This window comes from Carcharodon carcharias, chromosome 19 (assembly GCF_017639515.1).
Source record: "Carcharodon carcharias isolate sCarCar2 chromosome 19, sCarCar2.pri, whole genome shotgun sequence".
In the NCBI taxonomy this organism is placed as follows: Eukaryota; Metazoa; Chordata; class Chondrichthyes; order Lamniformes; family Lamnidae; genus Carcharodon; species Carcharodon carcharias.
The window spans coordinates 46,142,712-46,166,869 of record NC_054485.1 but is presented as its reverse complement, the minus strand read 5'-3'; the positions used below and the strand labels follow the sequence as shown (position 1 = coordinate 46,166,869).

Sequence of the window (24,158 nt, the reverse complement as noted above, 5' to 3'; positions counted from 1 at the left end):
AATAGTCTAATTTATTTCTCCAGTTTCTATAAATAATTTGTACTACAAAGGTAGAGATAAGGATTACAGTAAAATACATTTTTTAAAATTAATTCTTTGTATACCATGAACTTTGTGGAGTAGCTCTCATAATTTGCACTACCACTTTGTTCTGGATTTCCAAAAGGTACCACTGGGCTCTGATATTAATCAATCTTTAATCAACGCCATCCACTTTTTTTCTCCTTGATTTAAAGCCCCTCAGAAACAACAACTCCAAATAGCAACTTTAATGCAGTATATACCCCATACTCCTTAAATTCCTCTTCTTTTTCTCTGTCGGGCTTCATTCCCTCGTAGTCGCATATGTAGTGGTCACCATCCATTATTTTTCTATTGTTCATGTATGAGCCTAGAGGCAGGATCTTCCAGTTGGCGAGTGGGGGCAGGGCCCGCTCGCCAACGTGTAAAATGACGCGGGATGACATCAGATGGAACTCCCGACGTCACCCTGAGTCATTTCCATTTTCAGGTGGCGGGGGCGCAGCCCACTCAGCTGCGTGCCCGCTGACCTGTCAACAGCCTATTGAGGACATTGAAAGATTAATTCAGATCATTAATGGACCTGCCTGTCCAACCTTAAGGTTGGCAGGCAGGCCAGGAGACCTGGTGGGCTTCGGAAAAAGCATGAAACCTCATTCAGGGAAGGGATAAGGTTTCATGAGGGTATTTAAATTTTTAAGGTTTCAGTAAAACTTATGACATGTCCCAACTCATGTGTCAGTGTCACATGAGGGGACATGGCAGGGAAAATTTCTAAACATGTTTATTTACAGTTTTAAATCGGAACTGATCTCCCTGAGGCAGCACTTAGCCTCAGGGAGATCTGTGTGCTCATGCACACGCATGCGTGAAAGAGCGCACTCCCGGCTGAGGAAATCCACCCCCCTAACCCACACAGGGAGTGCATAGCGCTTCCTGGCAGATGTCACGCTGGACAAGTCTTAATTGGCCCGCACATGTAAAATGGTGGCGTACCCCAGATTGGGGGGGGCCAATCGGAGGCCCGCCTGCCCGTTCCCGCACTTCCCCCTCGATGGGATGAAAATTTTTCCCTTGATGTTGAGTGTTGGCAACCTGTTTGACTAGATAAGATATCTTAGTTGAGCCCAGTTTTGACCTCTGATGATGTCCACATGCTTGTACTACCAGTACAGGTCACAGGAATGTGATTAGAAGTGGGAATTATGACTGATTGTTTTCCTTTTCCCAAATCTTCTGGGCACAAAGGCAAAATATAGTGTCTTGACTGAGAATGTCTAACTCAAAGACTTGGAGCGGAATTTAACAGGGGATTGGGGGGAAGCATACTGATTGCCACCCCCACCCCCAAAAGAAATGTTGGGTGCCAGCCGACCCATGTTAAACAAGGCCACCTTGCAGCCATTAAAAGCTGCATGCTGCCTTAAGTAGGTGAGAATGGCACACTGCCCACAGTGGGAGGAGGTCCTGCTCTCAAGAGCTGCCAAGCAAACTGACTGGTTAGCAGCTTCAGCTGTCTCACCATCACCAGAACTCATAGTGGATACTGCTGGAACAGCAATTAGGCCCCAAGATGAAAACAACGTGGTTCCCTAAGGTAAGCACCAGGGTTTTAGGGAAGGAAGGGATCGGGGAGCCTAGGGAGGGGGATAGGGAGTAGGCTTTGGACACCAGGATGAGAGGAACAAGGAGGGGCAATATCTTTGGGAGGGAAGGGTATGCCCCCGATTACAAAGAGCACCCCTGAAGGAAGTTCTCCCCTTCCTCTTTGCCCCCAAAAGGAAAAACCAGTACATCTTGGAAGGGTACCAGTAAAAATTGTCTGAACTGGTTTCTTTCATACCTTAAAATAGAATTCCAATATTACTGGTGCCAGTATTACTCATTTTTACTGGGGTTTGAAAATTTTGAACAGGTTTTTCCTGCACTTATGTTAAAAAATGGCCTGCCAACTCCAGCCTGCCTGCCCACACCAACTGTTTTATGGTGTGGGCAGCATAATATTTGGGTCAATTGGCATGCTAACGAGCTCAATTGCCTGTTAATTATCTCTTTAACAACAGCAGGTACATTGCTTGGCCTAAATAGCCAAGTGGTTATGGTACTGGGCTTGTAACCCCAAGATCAAGAGTTCAAATCTCACAATGGCAAACTATGAAACAATGTAACTTCATCTGAAACAGATGGAAACAGGTTTACTCAAAAAGAGTATCAAGAGTTCAAATCTCACAATGGCAAACTATGAAACAATGTAACTTCATCTGAAACAGATGGAAACAGGTTTACACTTGGCTTAAATAGCCAAGTGGTTATGGTACTGGGTTTGTAACCCCAAGATCAAGAGTTCAAATCTCACAATGGCAAACTATGAAACAATGTAACTTCATCTGAAACAGATGAAAACAGGTTTACTCAAAAGAGTATCAAGAGTTCAAATCTCACAATGGCAAACTATGAAACAATGTAACTTCATCTGAAACAGATGGAAACAGGTTTACTCAAAAAGAGTATCAAGAGTTCAAATCTCACAATGGCAAGCTATGAAACAATGTAACTTCATCTGAATAGGAACAGATGGAAACGTGTTTGTACTCGAAAGAGTTACATGGACCTTGATCTCCTTTAGCTTGGCCTAAATAGCCAAGTGGTTATGGTACTGGGTTTGTAACCCCCAGATCAAGAGTTCAAATCTCACAATGGCAAACTATGAAACAATGTAACTTCATCTGAAACAGATGGAAACAGGTTTACTCAAAAAGAGTATCAAGAGTTCAAATTTAAAAGATTTAAAAGATTATCAAGAGTTCAAATCTCACAGTGGCAAACTTTGAAACAATGTAACTTCATCTGAAACAGATGGAAACGGGTTTGTACTCGAAAGAGTTACAACGGTGTTCAAGACAGCCATTTACAAAATTAAGTGGTCTATAAAGTAACTGCTACTTTAACCACAGTCCTTTAGGGGCTTGGCCTAAATAGCCAAGTGGTTATGGTACTGGGTTTGTAACCCCAAGATCAAGAGTTCAAATCTCACAATGGCAAACTATGAAATAATGTAACTTCATCTGAAAACAGATGGAAACGTGTTTGTACTCGAAAGAGTTACATCTTCTTAGACATCTGCTGTGGTGCAGTTGGCATTCTCATCTCTGAGTCAGAAGGTCATGGGTTCAATTCCCAGCTCAGAGACTTGAGCAAAAAAATGACTGAGGTAGTGCTGCATAGTTGAAAATGCTGCCTTTGGGATGAGATGGCAGACTGAAACTCTGCTTCTTAGCTTGGCCTAAATAGCCAAGTGGTTATGGTACTGGGCTTGTAACCCCAAGATCAAGAGTTCAAATCTCACAATGGCAAACTATGAAACAATGTAACTTCATCTGAAAAAACAGATGAAAACGTGTTTGTACTCCAAAGAGTTACCTCTACTTGATCTTCCTAAAACCTGCCGCTACATCTTGGTGCTCCCCCAACATCCACAGAGGAGATGGAGACAGCCTGCTGACTGCTAAGCATTGTCTTTATAAGTGCTTGCTTCGGCAGCACATATACTAAAATTGGAACGATACAGAGAAGATTAGCATGGCCCCTGCGCAAGGATGACACGCAAATTCGTGAAGCGTTCCATATTTTTAGAGCCGCTGCTCAGGAATCCGCCCCTCCGTCCTTTTCAGTGGTTGGCAGAGAGGAGGGCTGTGGCCGCAGGGGTGACCAGGATCGGGGACGTGCTGGGTGGCGGAGGACTGGGCTGGATGCTCCCGCAGGAGTTGGCGCGACGCGCGTCTGTGAGTGTCCAGGTCGCAGCCAATGCCATCCAAGACCTGAGAACGGTCGTGCTCGGACCCGACGTTATTTTGGGTCTTGAGGTGGCCCAGGTGCGCGGTGGTCTTCCGTCTGAACGTTCCCCTATTCGGACAGAATTCCACATTGGCCCCAAGCCCCGAACCCTCCCTCGGGTGCTGGTGCCCCGCAATATGAGCCGCCTCGGGGACATGCCCTCCGTGCCTTTTGGCACGGCAAAGAGGGGCTTTTTGTACGGACTGCTGCTGCACACCTTCCATTTTCTCGCCTTTGTCCGTCGACCGGACACGCCCTGGCGTGCCTTGTTGCCGTCCGGCGGCGGAGGCCCCCGATGGGAGGCCCTCTACGGAGGTGTCCTCCCCCTTTCTATCGGGGACCTGGGTTGGAGGGTGTTGCATGCAGCAGTCCCTTATAATAAGAGGATGCATAGGTTCACGGACTCTCAGGACACGTGCCCTTTTTGCAGTCTTGTGGAGTCCGTGGACCATGTATACATAGGGTGTTGTAGGCTGCACTCTCTTTTTAATTATTTGGAAAACCTTTTATTGATGTTTTGTTTGCACTTCAGCCCCACGCTCCTGATCTATGGGCACCCGGTGCGGAAGGGGGTCGGGAAGGAGGAGAACCTCCTCGTGAACCTGCTCCTGGGCCTGGCCAAGTTGGCCATTAACAGGTCCAGGCAGCGGGCGATCGACGGGGGAGTCCCGCCCGATTGTTTGTCCCTCTTCCGTGGCTACGTTCGCTGCCGGATGTCCCTGGAGAAGGAGCACGCGGTGTCTGCTGGCACTCTCGAGGCCTTCTGTGCTCGGTGGGCACCGCGGGGACTGGGGTGTTTTGTTGACCCCTTTAATCACATTTTGATTTAAAGTTTGTAAGTTTCCTTTAAACTTTGTTCTTGGTTTTACAGCTGACCTGAATTAGGGGCTGTGCCTGATTTATCCCAATTTTGTTGATTTGGTTTTCATTTAAAAGATTATCAAGAGTTCAAACCTCACAATGGCAAACTATGAAAACAATGTAACTTCATCTGAAAACAGATGGAAACGGGTTTGTACTCGAAAGAGTTACGTTGCTGATTTCAGCAGCCAGGCACAGCCACCACCACCACCCCACCCCCCCCTCATTTTACGGGAAACAGGTGAGGATGGATAGGAAAACAGTGGCCTAGGCTCTCATCATATTACCATCTGCAGGGGGCAACTGTAAAACCCAGCCCTTGAATTCAAACCTGGGACTATTCTGGTCTGTGGCTTTAATTTTACAATCACATACTTTTGACTCTAATCCATAATTTGTTCACCCTATGTAACCTCAAAAAATGTCACAAAACAATGATGGCTTCTTAAATTGGGTTTGAGGAATGTGGCTACAGATTACTCGTGTGGAGAACAAACCTGGCATGGGCCCATTGGGTGAAAAAATATTTATGGCACAGAGAAAGCCTATGTAATATCATAGAACATTGTAATGTACAGTGCTGATCATACACACAATCACACTGTAGCTAATCATGACACTGTCTCCAGTATTCCCTCTGAGCTGATCTTTACAGAGCTATGAGAGCTGTGTTTCACAGAGAAATCAATAGTTAATCTGATAAGAGTCCAACATAGATTTAGCAATCATGCATGAAATCACACTCACTAATAACTCTGATGCTCTCTCACACATACACTCACTCACACACACACACTGCTTTGCATCTTCTTTCTCACAGCTGCAGATCACACATATTAACATTCTATCTTCAATTTGTGCTTCATACACATATACAAAAATCCTCAAACTGTGCCTCAGACGTATGCATTCTTAGAGCTGTGCAGATAATTGAAGATGTTATAAAGGGACCATGCTACAAATCACAGGAAGATATTACCTCTGTTATTTGTAAGCGCTTGATTGAGATGAAATTATACAGCAACTTCCATGTAGCAAATGTCTTAAGAGCGGAGGAAAATGGGGAAAAGGATCTGAGTGAAAAAAATGCGTAAAGGTAGTAAAGGAGCTGACAAATAACTAGTGCAGGAACTAAATGAAAACATAATCAGAAGGATGGATTTTGAGACAGCATTTTAGAGATGAAGAGGTTTAGGCAGGGAGTTCCATAGTTTATGCAGAAGCAGCAAAAGGATCTGCCACCAATGGTGGGGGGGGGGGGGGGGGGGGGGGGGGTGAAGAGAAGAGGGATGTATAGAAGGCAAGAGTTGGATTCCGACTAAATATCAGAATGTTGCTGTTTGATGACAAACCAGACTACAGAACAAGTGACGTGCAGTGCAATAGCTGCAGCATAGATATGATTATTATTAATATTTAAAATATATCACAAGCATTTGTTGGTTCTTTGCTTTGGAGGTTTCTCATTATAAAAGTAATTCATTTACTATACAGCACATTAGATCAGAACTTGTTATGTAATATGTGTGAGAGTCATAGTTACAAGATAGAATGTGAGTATGTGTTTAAGTTGCAACAATACGAGAATATTGAGAGAATGTTTGTGTGTTCTGTTAAAAAATTTTACACCTTATTTTAAAAATATCAGCTGAAATAATCATAACACTATTCTCTCGAAGAGTGGAAGCATACAGACCTTTTCAAGGCCTTCTTCCTTGAGGCTGACAACATCCAAGTCGAAATCAGTCCGCAGCCCAGTGCTTTTGTTAAATACGATCCGGCCTGTTAATCCTTCCCATTGAGCCTCAACAAAAAAATACACGGTGGTAATTATACAGCAATATAAATCATTACTCTCCATAACAGTAAATTTTAATTACACACGCACAAGGAAATGATCCTAATTCTGTCTCCTTGTGGAATATGATTAATTAATCATTGCTGTTTTTTATCTAGTGCCTACAACTCGCTCCATGAATCCCATTTGGCTCCATGTACTGATTTATAGGCACAGCTATTGTGCTAGTCGTGTATCTTGTTTCAGACTTTAATAAGATTATGTATATCGAGGACCTACACTATTGCTTAGATGTCATTTGGAAAAGAAAAGAAAAGATGTTGCTTTCATTTCGCCAGTTCATTGCAAGCTCCTTATCTCACAGCCTTTGTAAGTATATGTGTATCTTGTCATGAGTGGAGTGAGGAGAACACTAGCTGGAAATTATTAGAACTTCTTATTAGCACTCTCATTAACCTTCTTAACCCACAGTTACTGCGAGTTTGCCAACAAGTAATGAAATATAAACTCGGGTTCATGCTGGACTCTATCTGTTAATGCACCTGCAGATCTGTGACAGCAGTTATACAAGGATGATGAATGAGTGTGCAGGGACACCTCCCTGAGATTACTGACAGGGGCTTGGGAGTATCTAATGTTCCATTTATACTGTAGAACTGTGGAAATAATGTTGGCATTCTGAATCAGTCCTGTTTATAATGCACTGGAGCAGTTTTGCAACACTGAAGCAAGGGCACACTTGTGTAAACCCAAAGTTACAATTGTGAACTTGTGTTTAAGGTTGTGGGCTTTTCCTGAAGGACAATAAGGTAAAAACTGTATTGGTGGCTTGTATGAGCAGGCTGAAAACTCAACTCGCCCATGGATCGGACAAATTAATCATTTATGCTGGGTGCTAAAGTTGCTTTGTTCTGACAGGTATTCTCAGAAGCTCACCTCCTGAGATGAGCTTCTGCCTCATGCATATTTACACCTGTAGAAGCAAGGTAAAGAGGGCATGCATGAGGAGATGTAATGTTAAAACTACAATTGAGTACTGCAGTCCCCTCACCATAAAACATTTAAAGCTGTACCAGTATTATGGTCTGTAGATTTTATTGTTTTCTCATTGATATAGAAGCCATATAAAACATTCTCTCTTTTATGGTTTCCAGAAGTCAATTTTATAGAGCAGGCCCTTTATAAACATTGTTGATGAATTTTACATCCATTAAAGTTAGGAATATTGATTAATGGAAAATGTCTCAACCTTTTACAACATTTTTCCAAAAGTTACTGCAGACAATTGACAGAACCTGGACGGAAATTCAATGGCCTCGCATCTACATCAAACATCCGTACTGAATTTGAAAGGATTTTTAGAGCCAAAGACAGAAATCCCAAAAAATTCCCAACCCATCTCTATGGAGCAGAAGGTTAAGCTGCTTCTGTGCACCGGTGTTTCTGACAGCAGTCCAGTGTTTGTCCATTAGCAGCAGCAACCTGAGTAAATTATTAATTGTTGTGATGTGACATAGAACACACATAGTATAAAATAACATACAAATGGACAGCCTGTTTGGAAACAAATAGATCAGGTGAGATGAAGCAGAATGCATTCATGATTTCAGCAAGTTTTCTTGTGGCTTTTTTTTGCTCTGGACCTGTTCTTGGGGGTCACCTGCATTCAGGGAACATTATGTATGTGTCTGTGTAAAAACAAAGGGAAGGATTCTGTCTGTCTGAACTATCATAAGCCTTCTCCCCTGAATTAACTGACACTACACTGCTGGGTTGCTGCTGTGAAGCCAAGAGAATCACAGTTCTTGCACAGGTATGAACTCATGAATGTTAACAAAGATTTAACTGGGGTGAAAACATTGATTTCAGCACTTATATAGGTGTGCTGAAGAGAGGAGCACATTTAGACCTGGTATCAGCATCGAGCACTCCCATGTTGGGTACAGGCTAGTTAGAGTATTATACCCTCATTGTCTACACCAACTTTCCACACAGCTTCTCCGAGTAAGATTTCTGATTCATTGTTGCATCAACTATCGCAAAAATTTTCACCTATAAACAGCTTCAAGTTTAACATGAATTCACAAATGTGACCTATGTAACCTGGTCAGCACACATTGGATCGATACCCACAGAACATTTATCAATCCAAAGAATCTGATTTGTATTGGCACACTGGCAATAACGGTGGCAATTGTTAATGCCTTAGGGCCCAATGAATTACGAGCCATTCTATAAATATTGAATCATACAGCACTGAAGGAGGCCATTTGGCCCATCATGCCTCTTTGAAAGAACTATCCAATTAGCCTCCCTTCCTTTTTCTTTCCCCACAGCCTTACAAATTTAAACCCTTCGATTCTTTATACAATTCATTTTTGAATGTCTCCTTGTTTCATTTCTGATTATTTTGGCAATCACCTTAAATCTACATCTTTTGGTTACAAACTCTTCTGCTACTGGGAACATTTTTTTCTTTCACAGCCCATCATGATTTTTGAACACTTTGAACAAATCTGTCCTTCACCTTTTCTGCTATAAAAAGAACAACTTTAGTCTCTCTTCTCTCTCCAAGAACCTGAAGCCTTTCATGCCTGGTACCATTCTAGTAAATCTCCTTTGCACTATCCTGTATCAACTCTTCATCACACACTGGAGCTGACTCATTGCTCAACCATCATCTTGGTTGGTTCTTATAGGAGAAAATATGGTCATGGCTGAGTTTGCAATGGAATTTCCGCAGTGTTTATTGGACTACAATTGTAAATCAAACACCATAGATGTGGCATAACAAGGAGATAACTTTTAACCTTATCAGCATCACAACATACCAACAAGCGTAAACCAGATGAGCATAGGACTAGGCTAGATGCTAGAAGGTACTTCCATTTGCAGAGAGCCAAGGAGTTCTTGCAGTGAGTATTAAATCACAGCAAGTATTCAAGAAGCAGCTGAAATGGTTCCTGTCTAAAGTATAGAAGATCTGTGTGTTCTCTGCTCAAGCCTTCATGGGAGAATTTTTTCTAAGTTGACAAAGAATTTTCCTCTCTTTAATGCTGCTTCTCCAAGGAGATTGCATGACTGGAGTCAATGTTTATGGTGAAGGAAGAGGGTTGGGGGAGGGATTGGCTGAAAGTTGCACCATGCTCAAGTGGGACAGGCTCAATGGACCAGCTCATTTTTTCTTGACCCTTTTTTCATTTGTTTGTAAGTCAACCCACTGCATAGCCCAGTTCATAATCTCTTGGTTATCACAAATTCAAGAGAATACACTTAGCTCATGGATTTGACTTGTCCTCAAATGGACTGTACAGGGCCAAATCCATTGTGAATTCATGATTTCTTGTTCACTATTTTCCAATTATTAAGGTGAGATTGTGTCGGTTGAAATCCTCTCCTTAGTTTGATTTACATTATTATTGCTGAATTGAAATAATTATATCTGAGTTTTTTGCTGACTTAAGGATTATGATTGATTCATGAATGCAGGTTGTTGATTTCGCTCAATTCTAATGGGCATGAAATAAACAGAACACATTACCTACACCCGCGCATTCAAACCTGGTTGTTACCTCTTTAATAAAGTTCATGAAGCGGCTTCCAAATCGCCAGGGCTTGTGTCTATGGCACTGCAAAGAGTTAACAGTCATCTGAGGTGCTCGCTGATAGGACATTGATACAATATGAACTGCATCGTATGTCAGAGCAGCATCTGTCTGAAATAAATGTGAAAACTGCTTAAGTTGTTTTTTTCAGAATGTCTGTGCTGCTTCAGCAGTGCAAATTAGACCTGATCTCACACCTGGCTGTTTGACAGCTGGGCTTTATATTCTAGCATGCTCCCCAGATATTATTTTACACCAAAACAATACTTCAAACCATAAATTAACCTGTCAGCTCTGCTATTTTTATTTTGAGAAGTCCTATTCAAAATATTGTATTATTTAAATAGGTGTTTTTATAATGTTTACCAGAAGCCATGGTGACCAACTGTCATGTGCTGCTTTTAACATTTACATTTATGTCTACATTATACAGATGAATCCATAAAGCCACTCTGTTGTCTCCATTGCCTTTAAAAATTTCAGAACAAATGAATGTATTCAATCAGAGCACAGTAGTTTCTTTAAAGTGGGGTCTTTGCACTATGTAGGATTGTATGAATTTGATGGCTTTTAGATGACTTTCCAACTTGCTTCCCGCCTGAATTGGAAGGGAGTTGTGGTGGGTTTGGGGTGGTGAGGGATTATTCTGGGAATGAAGACTTCCTTGTGCAATGTTACAGCTATTGTGTGCGTTGTCCAACTTCAGACTTGGTGACAGTGCAATTTATTACGCGTCTGCCAATGTCTGCAATAGAGCATTCCTCTGACAGGCACTGCTGCATTTTGTAACCTGGCTAAGAACTCAATGCACTTTGAGAAGGAAAGTTCAGTGTGTTAGTCCAGGCTAGGATTTGAGTTCAGTGCTTGGCAGTCCCAGTATTCTACTTGTAGAAGTTCCAAGCTGATCCTTGTACCCAGTAAATTCAGTAAGCGAGTATTCATACTGGCACATTCTACCATTGACCCAGTTAGTGACTCCAGTGAGTTCATTGCTAACATGCCTATTTATACAGCACTCAAACTTGCCTAGTGAGAATACAAACTTTCACCGTTGAGTAAGTTTATCGGTATTGGGATATACAAAACATGTATACTTTCCATTTTGGGAGGCAGTACAGGAGGGTTTTTAATGACTGGAAACAGACAGATGCTGAGCACATCCACAGACATCATTCTATATCCACACTCCATTTGCTTATACCAGGGAATTAAAGTGCTTAGCATTTATAGTCCCAAGCTCTGGTGTTACTTTTTCCTTTAATGAGAATAAAGCTTACAAGCTTGTTACATAAGACAATGTATCACAAGCCAATTAGATATCACGGTTCTAAGTTGCTGAGCCTATTTGAATGGTTTAATTATATTGCTTTTATAATTGGCATATTATCATTTTAGACATGCTGAAATTTGAGCAATTTGTGTTAGTGCTAATGGACAGTCAGATGTTACAATACCAGTGAATGCAACATTTACCAGCCCTACTCGAGAACGAGTAAACAAGTTGATACCTTGAAACTGGCTGCCATTCTTAATCCAACAATATTAACTAGCATTTATATAGTGCTTTCAGTGTAGGAAAGCAACCTAAAGAACTTCAAACAAAAATGAATGCCAAGCCAAAAAAAGAGATCTTAGGAGGGGTGACCAAGTGTAACTTTTTCAAGTTTGCTAATGTTACAAAGCTAGGGGGAAATGTAAGCTTTGAGAAAGACATAAAGAGGCTGCAAAGAAATATAGGTTAAGTGAGTGGCAATAAGGTGGTAGATGGAGTACTAGGTACTGAGGGAATGTGACAGGGTGCAAGTGGAAAGGATGTTTTCCTCTTGTGGGAGAATCTAGAACTAGGAGCCACTGTTTTAAAAAAAATAAGGAATTGCCCATTTAAGATAGAGATGAGGAAACAAATTTTCTCTAAGGTTGTGAGACTTTGGAATTCTCTTACTCAAAAGGTGGCTAAGGCAGAGTCTTTGAATATCTTTAAGGCAGAAGTCGATAGATTATTGATTAAACAAGGGGATGAAAGGTTATCAGCGGTAGGTAGGAATGTAAAGTTGAGGTTAAACTTGGATTGACCATGATCTTACTGAATGGCGAAGTAGGCTCGAGAGGATGAGTGGCCTACTCCTGCTCCTAATTCATATGCTCATATAAGATGAGGAAATGTGAGGAGATTCACCCAGGTAATAAGAATAGAAGGGCAGAATAATTTTTAAAAGGCATGGAATGTTTAAATATTGATGTTCAAAGACTTAGGTGCACTCATACAAGGAACACAAAAGTTAACACACAGGTACAGTAAGCAATTGGGAAAGCAAATGACATATTGGTCCTTATTGCACAGGGACTGGAGTACCAGAACAAGGAAGTGTTGCTACAATTGTTTTGGGGTTTGATAAGACTGCACCTGGAGGACTGAGTGCAGATTTGGTCTCCATAACTAAAGAAGGGATATTTATCTTAGAGGGGGTTACAGCAAAGTCCACTAAATTCCTTCTTGGGGTGAAAGGATTTTCCTATTATGATAGGCTGAGTAAATTGGCCCTATAATTTAAGGAGTTTAGAACACTGATAGGTGGTGTCATTGAAACGAACAAGATTGTGAATGGGCTCGACAGAGTAGATACTCTGTTTCCCTTGGCTGAGGATTTAGAATATGGGGGTACAGTCTCGGGATAAGGGACCAATCATTTAGGACAGAGACGAGGAGAAGTTTCTTCATTCAAAGAGTTGTGAATCTTTGGAATTCTCTATCCCAGAGGGTGTTGGATGGTCGATTATTGAGTATATTCAAGGTTGGGATAGATGGATGTTTGGTCTCTCAGGGAATCAAGAGGTATGGGCAGTGGGCAGGAAAGCAAAGTTGAGGGAGAAGATTAGCCATGATTGTATTGAAAAGCGGAATACGCTTGAGGGGCAATATGGTCTACCCTTGTTCCTGTTTCTTATGTTTCTAAATATTCTAATAGAAGTGTTGTACAAAAGATAGTGACTTTAAAATTTATATTAAAAAGATTCTGATTTATTTACCACATATAAGAAAAACTGGCATCACTGTCTATGAACTTTTGAGCTCTATGCGCTTGATCTTTTGGAAATTTATCGTACCGTCATAATTCCATCAAGTAGGCCAGAATCCGCACTAGGAGATGCTTGGAGACGCTCCATGGACCACTTTTCAATGATTGAAGCTACATGCAGGTTTTCTGTATTTAAAATTCGGAATCCTGTCATGTTTACTCCACAGTAGCGATAGGAATCTAAGTCGAGGGCGAAGAGATCCTGTGAAAGAGAGAGTAAGTCCTATGTTAAGGCATTTCACACGCTGAATCTCATGAATAGCTGTACTGTCTCTTCTGTTTCCAACACAGCCGCCTTCTATCAAAGATGCACTCGAGTGCTTTTCTGCTCAACATTCTTTCAGCTGCAACGATCAATATTGTGTGCCGTGTAAAACCCTCCAGAGCTAAACCTTAACCACTATAAGAATCTGCTCTATGCTGTGACATTTCAGTTGCAATAAAAGACAGGTCTGAATCAGTTTATAATTAATAATAAGAACACTGCACCATTAATTGTGCCTCTTAATAGTACTGTCATGGTAAATGAAGTAATTGGCATTTGCTTAACTAAAATGGAGCAAATACTGTGCCAAACGCTGAGAACTTTCTTTCATAAGTTGCCTTATTTCCTTTCAATTGGTGCTGCATTTGACCTGTTGTCCAGGAAGGCGAGACCTTGCAGCAAATATTTCTAACATTAAACCAGTCAACCCTTATATTTACAGACAAAATTCCTCTGTTGATCAGCAAGTTGAGGCTTGAACTCCCCTAATGGTCTGTCAGGTGGTCAACAAATGTTTGTGACAGTAGGGAGTTCGTAAGATCAATGTATGCACCTCAACAGGTTTAGAATAACTGAATGCTGAAATTCTGAAGTAAAAATAGAAAATAACTGGAAATGCAGAGTGGCAGAATTAAAAGGCACGAAGAAGTAAAAGAGAATTAATAAAGGGTCATATAGTAATCTTTCTGCCTGCTCTATATTTTCAGTTTTCACTGGTCTATTCCCTGTCCCCTTTTCCCACCAATGTTCTGCCTCCGCTTTCCTTTTTAATAGCGTTCTTTCCTTTCTCCAGTATAATTGTATGGACACTGGCCTCCCTCTGGTACTGTATCCAAGTTTTTCATGAGCAAGACCAGATACTGAATGTTGCTATGCTGTTTGGTGGTAGTGGGGAGAGCGAGGAACAACACAGCCCAATGCAGGTCCTGTCCTCAGTGAATATCCGCACGTTTGCACTCCCAGCAGGGGTTGCTAGATAATGATCAGAAGCAGAACCCCTAGCTGGCTGCACCCTAACTGAAGAGTGTTAATGTTAATTTTAGCCCAAATACCACCCTGACTGAGACCAAGGTCAAAAATTAATAAAGGGGATGGGTGCCTCACCCAGCAGCTGGAGAGCCAGTGAGAGCCCTGTGTCACCTCCTTTGAGGCTTGCCTGCCATATTAAATACCAGTCAAGGATTTAAGAGGCCAGTGGAGGGCCTTCCCCAGGGTTAAGGACCCCAGGGCCAGAAATCCTAAACGCTGAGAGCTGCCAACCAATCAGAGGCCAGCGGCTTTGCATTACAGGCAGCACCACAGGCACCCACCAGTGACTTAAGATCAGTGATGGACCTGAACTACAGATGAGCGAGGGCAAGACAGGGTCGCGGGGTGCAGGTCACAGGAAAAAGGAGTGGGGGAAGGCAGTCAGAGGCAGTTGGACAGGCAGTTGGCTCTCAGCATTTCACCCCCACCCCACCCACCCACTTCCCAATACCAGGTCCCCAAATCAGGCAATAAGTGCCTGACAATGAGGAACCCCACCCCCGCCCCCCCCAAGAAGCCCACAAGCAAACACGCAGTGCTCATGCCTGGAGACATCCTGGTCTGTACAATAAGGGTCTGGCACATGTAGGGTTAAAGTGGCACTAAATACAGTATCGCTCACACAGTGATGCAATAGAATACACGATCTGCACCTAGGACTAAGTCTAATATTGGTCAGAGCTGCATGCACAAGCAAGCATGGAGTCAGCTCCTAGCTTGAACACTTTAAACTAGAAGGTCATAAGACGTAGGAGCAGAAATAAGCCGTTTGGCCCATCGGGACTGCTCCGCCATTCAACGAGATCATGGATGATCTGATAATCCTCAACTCCACTTTCCTGACGTTTCCCCATAGCCCTTGACTCCCTTACTAATTAAAAATCTGTTTATCTCAGCCTTGAATACACATAACGACCCAGGCTCTACAGTCCTCTGTGGTAAAGAATTCCACAGATTGACCACCCTCAGAAAAGAAATTCCTCCCCATCTCCGTTTAAATGGGTGCCCCCTTACTCTGAGATTATGTCCTCTAGTCCTAGACACTCCCACAAGGGGAAACAACCGCTCAGCATCTACCCTGTCAAGACCCCTAAGAATCTTATATGTTTCAATAAGGTCGCCTCTCATTCTTCTAAACTCTAATGAGTAAAGGCCCAACCTATTCAACCTCCCCTCATAAGAAAACTCCATTCTCTTTGAAATGAAGGCCAACATTCCATTTGCCTTCCCTATTACCTGTTGAACTTGTATATTAGCTTTTTGGGATTCACGCACAAGGACTCCCAAATGCCTCTGCTGCAGCTTTCCTCAGTCTTTCTCCATTTAAATAATATTCAGCTCCTCTATTCTTCCTGTCGAAGTGCATAGCCTCACATTTTTCCACATTATATTCCAACAGCCAATTTTTTGTTCACTCACTTAACCTGTCTATAACCCCCTGCTACATCCTCACCACTTGCCTTCCCACCTATTTTTGTGTCATCCGCAAACTTGGCAATAGTACATTCACTTCCCTCATCCAAGTCATTAATATATATTATAAATAATTGAGACTCCAACACTGATCCCCGAGGCACTCCACTAGTTATAGGTTGCCATCCTGAAAATGCCCCCTCTTATCCAAACTCTCCGTCTTCTATTAGTTAGCCAATCTGCTATCCGTGCTAATATACTACCCCCACACCATGGGCCCTTATCTTATTAAGTAGCCTTACATGTGGTACCTTATTGAATGCTTTTGGAAATCCAAATATATTACATCTACTGGTTCCCCTTTATCTATTCTGCTAGTTACCTCGTCAAAGAATTCTAATAAATTTATAAGGCATGATTTCCCCTTCATGAAGCCATGCTGAATCTGCTTGATTAGGTTATGTATTTCTAAATGATCTGCAATTACATGCTTTATAGTCAACTCTTAACATTTTCCCAATGACAGATGCTAAGCTAACTGGCCTATATTTACCTGTTTTTTGTCTCCCTCCCCTTTTTGAGTAACGGTGTTAAATTAGCTGCTCTTCAATCCTCTGGGACTCTTCCAGAATCTAAGGGCAGAAATTTCTGCCTGTCGGGTGGGCAGGCCCGACCCAATCTCCAGCGGGCGAGGAGCCGATCCCCGCTGGAGAAGCGGGCCCCACTGCCATTTTAAGTGGGCGGGCCAATTAAAGCCCGCCCAGCGTGACGCCCGGCAGGAAGGCTATGCATTTCCTGTGTGGGCGGGATGGGGGGGGGGGTTCGTCACACGAGATGGGATATGTTAATAAATTTCACTCAAACTTTATTAAAGTTTTTTAAACCCTACATGAAACCTCATTCTGCTGGTGGATGAGGTTTCATGTTTTTTATGAAGCCCACCGGGGCTCCTGGCCTGCCCGCCAACCTGAAGGTTGGATGGGCAGGTCCTTTAATTGTTTTAATTATCCTGTCAATGGCCTCAATTGGCCACTGACAAGTCGGCGGGTGCACAGCTGATTTGGCTGTGCCCCTGCCTTCCTGAAAATTTAAATGGGGAGGGATGACATTGAGGGTTCTGCCTGACGTCATCCCGCGTCAGCGAGCGAGCCCTGCCCCTCCCCCTGCTTGCTGACGGCAAAATTCAGCCCTAAGGATTCTTGGAAGAGTACTACCAGTGCATCCACTATTTCTGCAGCTACTTCCTTTTAATACCCTAGGGTGCAACCCATCAGGTCCAGGGGACTTATCGGCCTTTAGCCCCATTAGTTTCCCTAGTACTTTTTATCTAATGATAGTTATTGTATTTATTTCCTCCTCCCACTTTTGCCCCTTGATTATTTAATATTTTTGGAATGCTCTTAGTATCTTCTACCATGAAGACTGATGCAAAGTATTTATTCAACTCCTCTGCCATTTCCTGGTTCCCCATTATAATTTCCCCAGCCTCATTCTCCAAGGGGCCTATGTTCACTTTGGCCTTTTTCTTCCTTGTTATATATTTAAAGAAGCTGTCTGTTTTTACATTATTTGCTAGTTTACCCTCAAAGTTTATTTTCTCGCTTTTTTTTGGTCATCTTTTGTTGCTTTTTAAAACTTTCCCAATCCTCTGGCTTACCACTAACCTTTGCCACATTGTATGTTTTTTCTTTCAATTTGATACTGTCCTTAACTTCCTTGGTTAACCGTTGTTGGTTTATCCCCTTTCTTGAATCCTTCTTCTTCAACAGGCATATCTTTGTTGACAGACCTGAACTATTTTCTTAACTGTCTGCCATTGTTCATCAACTTGTTTTCCCAGTCCACTCTGCCCTCATTCCAATTATCTTTATTTAAGTTTAGCACAGTTGTTTCCGACCCAAGTTGCTCACTCTCAAATCGAATGCTAAATTCTACCATATTATAGTCACTGTTTCCTAGGGGATCCTTTACTCTGAGATCATTTTTTAAACTTGCCTCACTACACATTACCAGATCCAAAATAGCCTGATCCCTGGTTGGAGTCACAACATATTGTTCTAAGAATTTTAATGAATTCTTGCTCGTGTCTACCTTTGCAAATTTGATTTTCCCAATCTACATGAAGATTAAAGTCACCCATGAGTAATGTACTGCATTTTTCATGCCCACATTATCTCCTGATTTATTCTATGTCCTGCAGTATAGCTACTGTCAAGGGGCCTATAGCACCAGTGTCTTCTTCCATTTGTTATTTCTTACTTCCACCCATATGGATTCTACATCTTCCGATCCACGATCCTTTCTTGCTTCATACTTATTCCATCTCATACTAACAAAGCTACCCACCACCCTTTCCTTCCTGCTTGTCCTTTCAAAAAGTCACATACCCCTGAATATGTACATAATTCTTGTAGTTAATAAATACATACAGTTAACCTACATAAGACTACAAAGACTTCATTAAGACCTACTGAATGGTATCCAACACTCTACAACATGGTGACAGTGAATGGAAAAAGCCAAAACCTGGCAAAAATGCGAAGAAAAACTAAAATCCTGAAGACTAAAGAAAAATTCAAAGAAGCATTCTGACCTGAAGAAAAACTCAAGTAGCAGACAAATCACCAGGGAAAAGCTCCAAAGAAAGGCTTGGAAGCTGAAGGCAGAAATTTAAAATTCCTCACTGCAACAGAAGACTCCATAGGTTCTCTTGAAAAATGAGCTTCAATTCCCAGAATGTGGAGTCAGCAGATCTAGCAGGGGTGAGCTTAAACTTTTAAATTACATGATACAGCAAGTCCTTAGAGGTTTTTAAATAGCTCATTGGTCAGAAACTGTGGTTTAAACACTTTGTCAGAAAAAAAAATTGCTGAGTCGGTGCCTGAACACATGGCATCCAAGCTCATTCCGAAAGACAAACAAAATACTTAACTAATTTGGAAGAACTGTGACTAAAGAATCTGCCTTGAAGATCAGCAAAGTTCAGGACTTGATGCTTTCCTTACCTAATAAAGGACACCTTACCTAAGAAAGAATATACTTGCAATAGAGGGGGTGCACTGAAGGTTCACCAGACTGATTCCTGGGATGGCAGGATTGTTGTATGAAAAAAGATTACATATCTAGGCCTGTACTTACTGGAGTTTAGAAGAATAAGAGGGAATTTCATAGAAACATAAAATTCGGACAGGGCAGGACAGACTGAATCCAGGGATGATGTTTTCCCTTGCTGAAGGGGGTCTAGGACAAAGGATCATTGTCTCAAGATACAAGGTAGACCATTACAGCTGCAGAAGAATCTAGGTTTTCTCGTGCATGAGTCACAAAAATTTAGTGTGCAGGTACAGCATGTAATCAAGACGGCTAACGGAATGCTATCCTTTATTACGAACATAAAGTAAGGATGTTTTGCTTCAGTTATACAGGGTATTGGTGAGACCATATCTCAAATACTGTGTGCAGTTTTGGTCTCCTTATTTAAGGAAGAATGTAAATTGGAGGTGATTCAGTGGAGTTTATTAGTTGATAGATGGGATGACCAGCTTGTGTTATGAGGATAAGTTGGACAGGCTGGGCTTGTTTCCACTGGAGTTTAGAAGAGTGAGGGGTGACTTGATTGAAGTATATAAAATCCTGAATGAAGTTGACAAGGTGAACGTGGAAAGGATGTTTCCTCTTGTAGATGAGCCCAAAACTAGGAAGCACTGTTTTAAAATTAGGGCATGCCCTTATAGGTCTGAGATGAGGAGAATTTTTTTCTCTCTGAAGGTTGTGCGACTTTGGAACTCTGCCCCAGAAGGTGATGGAAGCAGGGTCACTGAATATTTTTAAGACAGAGGTAGATAGGTTCCTGAAACAAAAATAAAGAATGCTGGAAAAACTCAGCAGGTCTGACAACGTCTGTGGAGAGAAAGACAGAGTTAACACTTTGAGTCCATATGACTCTTCTTCAGCGCACACTCTGAAGAGTCACATGGATTCGAAACGTTTTCGAGGACTACTTTTGCTCCTTTTTTTTCAAAACCTACTTTCGCTCCTATTTCATATGTTCATATTTAGGACTGAGATGAGGAGAAATTTCTTCACTCAGAGGGTGGTGAAGCTGTGGAATTCTCTACCACAGAAGGCTTTGAAGGCCAAGTCACTGAATATATTTAAGAAGGAAATAGATAGATTTCTGGACTCTATAAAAGGTGTCAAGGGGTATGGGGAAAGAGTAGGAGTATGGCGTTAAGATAGAGGATCAGCCATGATCATTCTGAATGGCAGAGTAGCTTGAAGGGCCAAATGGCCTACTCCTGCTCCTATTTTCTATGCGTCTATTTTTAGCGACCTTAAAGAATAGCGCTGAGTTGGAGAAGTCTTCAGCTAGTCAATCCAAGTAGCTATTGTTTTAAAATTTTTTGAGGGCCGAGCACGAGTGCCATCGCAATGGTAGCCCTCCAAACCTAGCAAGCACAGGTAAACACTTTGTCTTCAAACAAACAGCAGGGCCATCTTGGATTTCAGCACATACACTTTAAATTTTTAACCAAAGATTAAAAATCCAGTTTGGATCAGTTTGGACTTATCCAAGGGCCAAATCTAATGGAAAATTGAGCACCCTGGAGAAGAGAATTTTTAAACTACCAGAGCACATCAGGTCTAATAGAAAGTCAGAAAAAGTCCAGATTACTACCTTTTTATACTGGTTTGGTGAACTTGCTGATGAAGTAATCCTAATGCAATGTATTGATTAATCTCAACCAGCTTCAATGAAATATTGAAAGCCTTTGACAAATATCTTATTCTTCAAGTTGTGGTGTGCACAGAGCTTAATAAGAGGGACAGAGAACCCCCCCCCCCCCCCCCACCCCCACCAAGTAAAGCACCAAAAGGGAAAAAGACAATACTTGAGTAAACCACACAAGGGTGTCAGGAAGGTAGGGACCCTGCCGGAAATCTCTAAAATATATATATTTTCGGCAGCCCCGAAACATTACCTGAACAACAACAGCAGGTGACAGTGCAGAATGAGTACTTGGCTGTGAGTGAAGGAAATCTATATAATGAAAGCCAAAGTAAATAAATGCTGCAAAACATAAATGAAATAAAGTTGGAACATATACCAGAACTGAACTAAAGATTTGAAACTCAAGATTCAAGCTGAGTGGATATCCTTGGAAAGGCATGCGACACTAAAGTCATCAGTGAACTAAACTGTTCAAGATATTAAACAAAAACATTATTGAGGTGTCACAGAAGTACGAGATGGTTGGACATTTGGAAGAAAACTAGGGAAAAAAATTACATTTCCAAGGAGATATATGAAGAGATGAAAATAAAGAACCTAGAATGGCAAGAGAAAGTAGAAGTTCTCACAAAAAGTATAAGGAACCTCAAAAACAATTAGCAGAAGCACAATTACAGAATATGAGCTTGAATAATGGCAGATAGAAATTATACGCTGCCAAGGAATTACTGATCAATGTCGAAAATCAACTTTCACATATGAAAGATGCATTTGATGAGGAAGAACAAGAACTAATGAGAACACTGGAATGTCGCTTATAGGAAGCAGAACACTTGAAAGAGGATTTGAAATGTTTAAATGATGAACTTGTAGAAACAAATTCAACAAAAATGGATCTTCAATTAAAAACTTGATGAGCATCAAGAATCAGAAGTCTGTAGTAAGTCTTGTGCAAAATGCTGGGAGCTGGAGAAGGAATTGTTGATGAATCAGAACAATTGCTTAAAAGTAGCATTAACAACCAAAACTGATGAACTTCTTAAACTTCAGTGCAATCTAAAACACATGAAGGATGAGATACGCAGAATGAAAGATCAAATCAAAACTTTAAAAGCAGAAAAAGTGAATTCTATGGAACAGATTGAAGATCTGACAAATGAACTGAAAGACTCTAAGGAGAAGTCAGTGACCAAGGAAGAAAGTTTCCAAAAAAGAGCTGAATGCCCAGGTGAAGTTGTTAAAGTTATACGAGAGTTTCACAGGTAACTCAAACAAAAATAACTCAACTTACCAGATGTGTTGTTGAGCTGAATGAAAAGACACATAAGCTCGAAAAACAACTGGATAAAAAGAAAGTCAACAAAAATTTGGCTAAAATTGTGAAATGAGTAGGAATGAAGGTTTTATTGTTGAAACGTGAACTTCCATATGCGTCGTGGCAAGCTGCACAACGAAAGAATGCACAACGAAAGAGGAAAAGACACTATGGAAATGAGCACCGCGTTCGTCACTCTGGAAAAAAAATGGGATAAATCAACAACTACCTATCACAAACTGCCAAATTGACAAAGAGCAGTTCAATACTAAGGAATGGAAAAAGGAAATGAAAAGATATCTAGATGCCTAAACCTCCAAATCAGCAGAGTTTACCTGCAACGACAGAACCTACTACTCCTCCAACAATAGTGTGAAAGATATGGAAGAGCTATAAGGGGTCCAGACTGCCTGAACCTATGAACTCAGAATCTTGAAGGTGGGGAGATGGGTTAGTAATAATAATTTAAATATATGGGATAAATTAGAATAACTTGAAATACATTGGTAAAGACTTGGGGGAAGTGTAGTATAAGGATCTGGCACAAGCAGGGTTAACATGGGACTGAGTACATTACTGCCCACACAGTGATGTAAGAGAAAACATGACTCGCATCTAGAGGTCAGTCTAGTGTGCACAAGCAAGCATGGAGACAGCTCCTAGCTTGAATCCTTTACTATATATATGTACATTGTTCTTGTCATTAATACATAGAATTAACCTACTTAAGGATACGAAGACTTCATTAAGACCTACCAACGATATCCAACACCCTACAGCAGTCTGTACAACTACCCACTACCCTAACTAATTGACATACTATTGGGGTGTTCCGTCTCTGCTCTTATTTTAATTTTTCAGCAGTTGTAATTGCTATTGTCACAGCTACATTCCTCTGCCTGGGCTTTCAAAACCTTAATGGACTGAGGCAAGCAAACTAGAGAAGTTGCTAAATAATTGGAAACCATAGTTTAGTAAGTTAATCTGCTACATTTTTTCCTATCTTTATATCATCCCCTTTCTGCATCTCTCCCTCTTACGCGAAGGAAACAGAATTGAAGAATGTTGTAATTTATTTGGCACTGTGAGTTGGATAAATTAACTGCAAGTAGCACGCTGTGTTTAACTGTTTGTTGTGACTCCTACAAACTGTGTCCAGTTTTGTATCTAAAATAGTCTAGTGAAGTGAAGGATAAGAGTTGAACCACATGCATCCTTAATATTGAAAGTAACTAAGAAATCAACTGACTACATATTAAATTAGCTAAAAAGTGAGCAATTCTGATAGACATGGATGTTACATTTCAACATATTACAGGGAGATTATAACATTTAAAAGGGCCTTAAAAGTTCCTGTAGCAGACTACGTTTTAACTTCCTCTTGTTTTTAATGCCATTCTCATCTCATAGACACTGGGCAGAATTTTGCCCTTGATGGGCAGGCGGGCCCCACCGGCTTGGCGGCAGCCGATCACCGCCGCCGAAACGGGCCCTGCCGCCATTTTGAGTGGGCTGGCCAATTAAGGACCACCCAGCGGACCACCCGACAAGAAGCGCTATGCACTTCCGTGCAGGGGTGGGGGGGGAGGGATTCCCCAACTGTCAAAGTGCGCTCTTTCACGCATGCGCACGAAAGAGCGCACATCTCCCTGAGACTAAGTGCTGTCTCAGGGAGAGCACTGAAAGTGTTATAAACTTAAAAAATAAAAAAATTATTAACATGTCCCCCTCATGTGACAATGTCACACGAGATGGGACATGTTAATAAAGACCACAAAGTTTATTTAAGATTTTTTAAAACAGACATGAAACCTCATCCCACCAGTGGATGAGGTTTCATGTTTTTTCAGAAGCCCACTGGGGGTCCTGGCCTGCCCACCAGCCTTAAGGTTGGACGGGTAGGGCCTTTAATTGACTTAATTATCCTGTCAATGGCCTCAGTTGGCCATTGACAGGTCAGCGGATGGACAGCTGATTTCGCTGTCCGCCCACATTCCTAAATATTTAAATGGGGCGGGATGACGTCGAGGGTTCCCCCAACGTCATTTTTGTGTCGGCGAGCAGGCCCCACCCCCCCCCCAACTCGCCGACGGGAAAATTCTGCCCACTGTTTTCTACTCTCTCACATTCTTGTACTCAGTCTCTCTGCCATCTCATCAGGAATGAAATAAGCAAAGAATTTAGTAATTTATGTAACATTTTGAGATG

The 24,158-nt window shown here is 41.7% G+C and overlaps 1 protein-coding gene and 1 non-coding gene across 2 annotated transcripts in view; one reads left to right on the top strand and one right to left on the bottom strand.

Moving 5' to 3' along the window:
- LOC121291515 (glutamate receptor ionotropic, kainate 3) overlaps window positions 1-24,158 on the bottom strand; it is a 558,849-nt gene that overhangs the window by 312,807 nt on the left and 221,884 nt on the right. The window contains exons 6-8 of the mRNA XM_041212818.1: window positions 13,225-13,398; window positions 10,087-10,230; window positions 6,413-6,520 (exon numbers count right to left, since the gene is read on the bottom strand). Of these exons, the coding sequence (XP_041068752.1) occupies window positions 6,413-6,520; window positions 10,087-10,230; window positions 13,225-13,398 (426 nt within the window). The remainder of the gene's footprint in view (window positions 1-6,412; window positions 6,521-10,086; window positions 10,231-13,224; window positions 13,399-24,158) is intronic.
- On the top strand, window positions 3,546-3,652 carry LOC121292093. Its single transcript, XR_005946194.1, has one exon. It is a non-coding gene; the product is annotated as a U6 spliceosomal RNA (small nuclear RNA).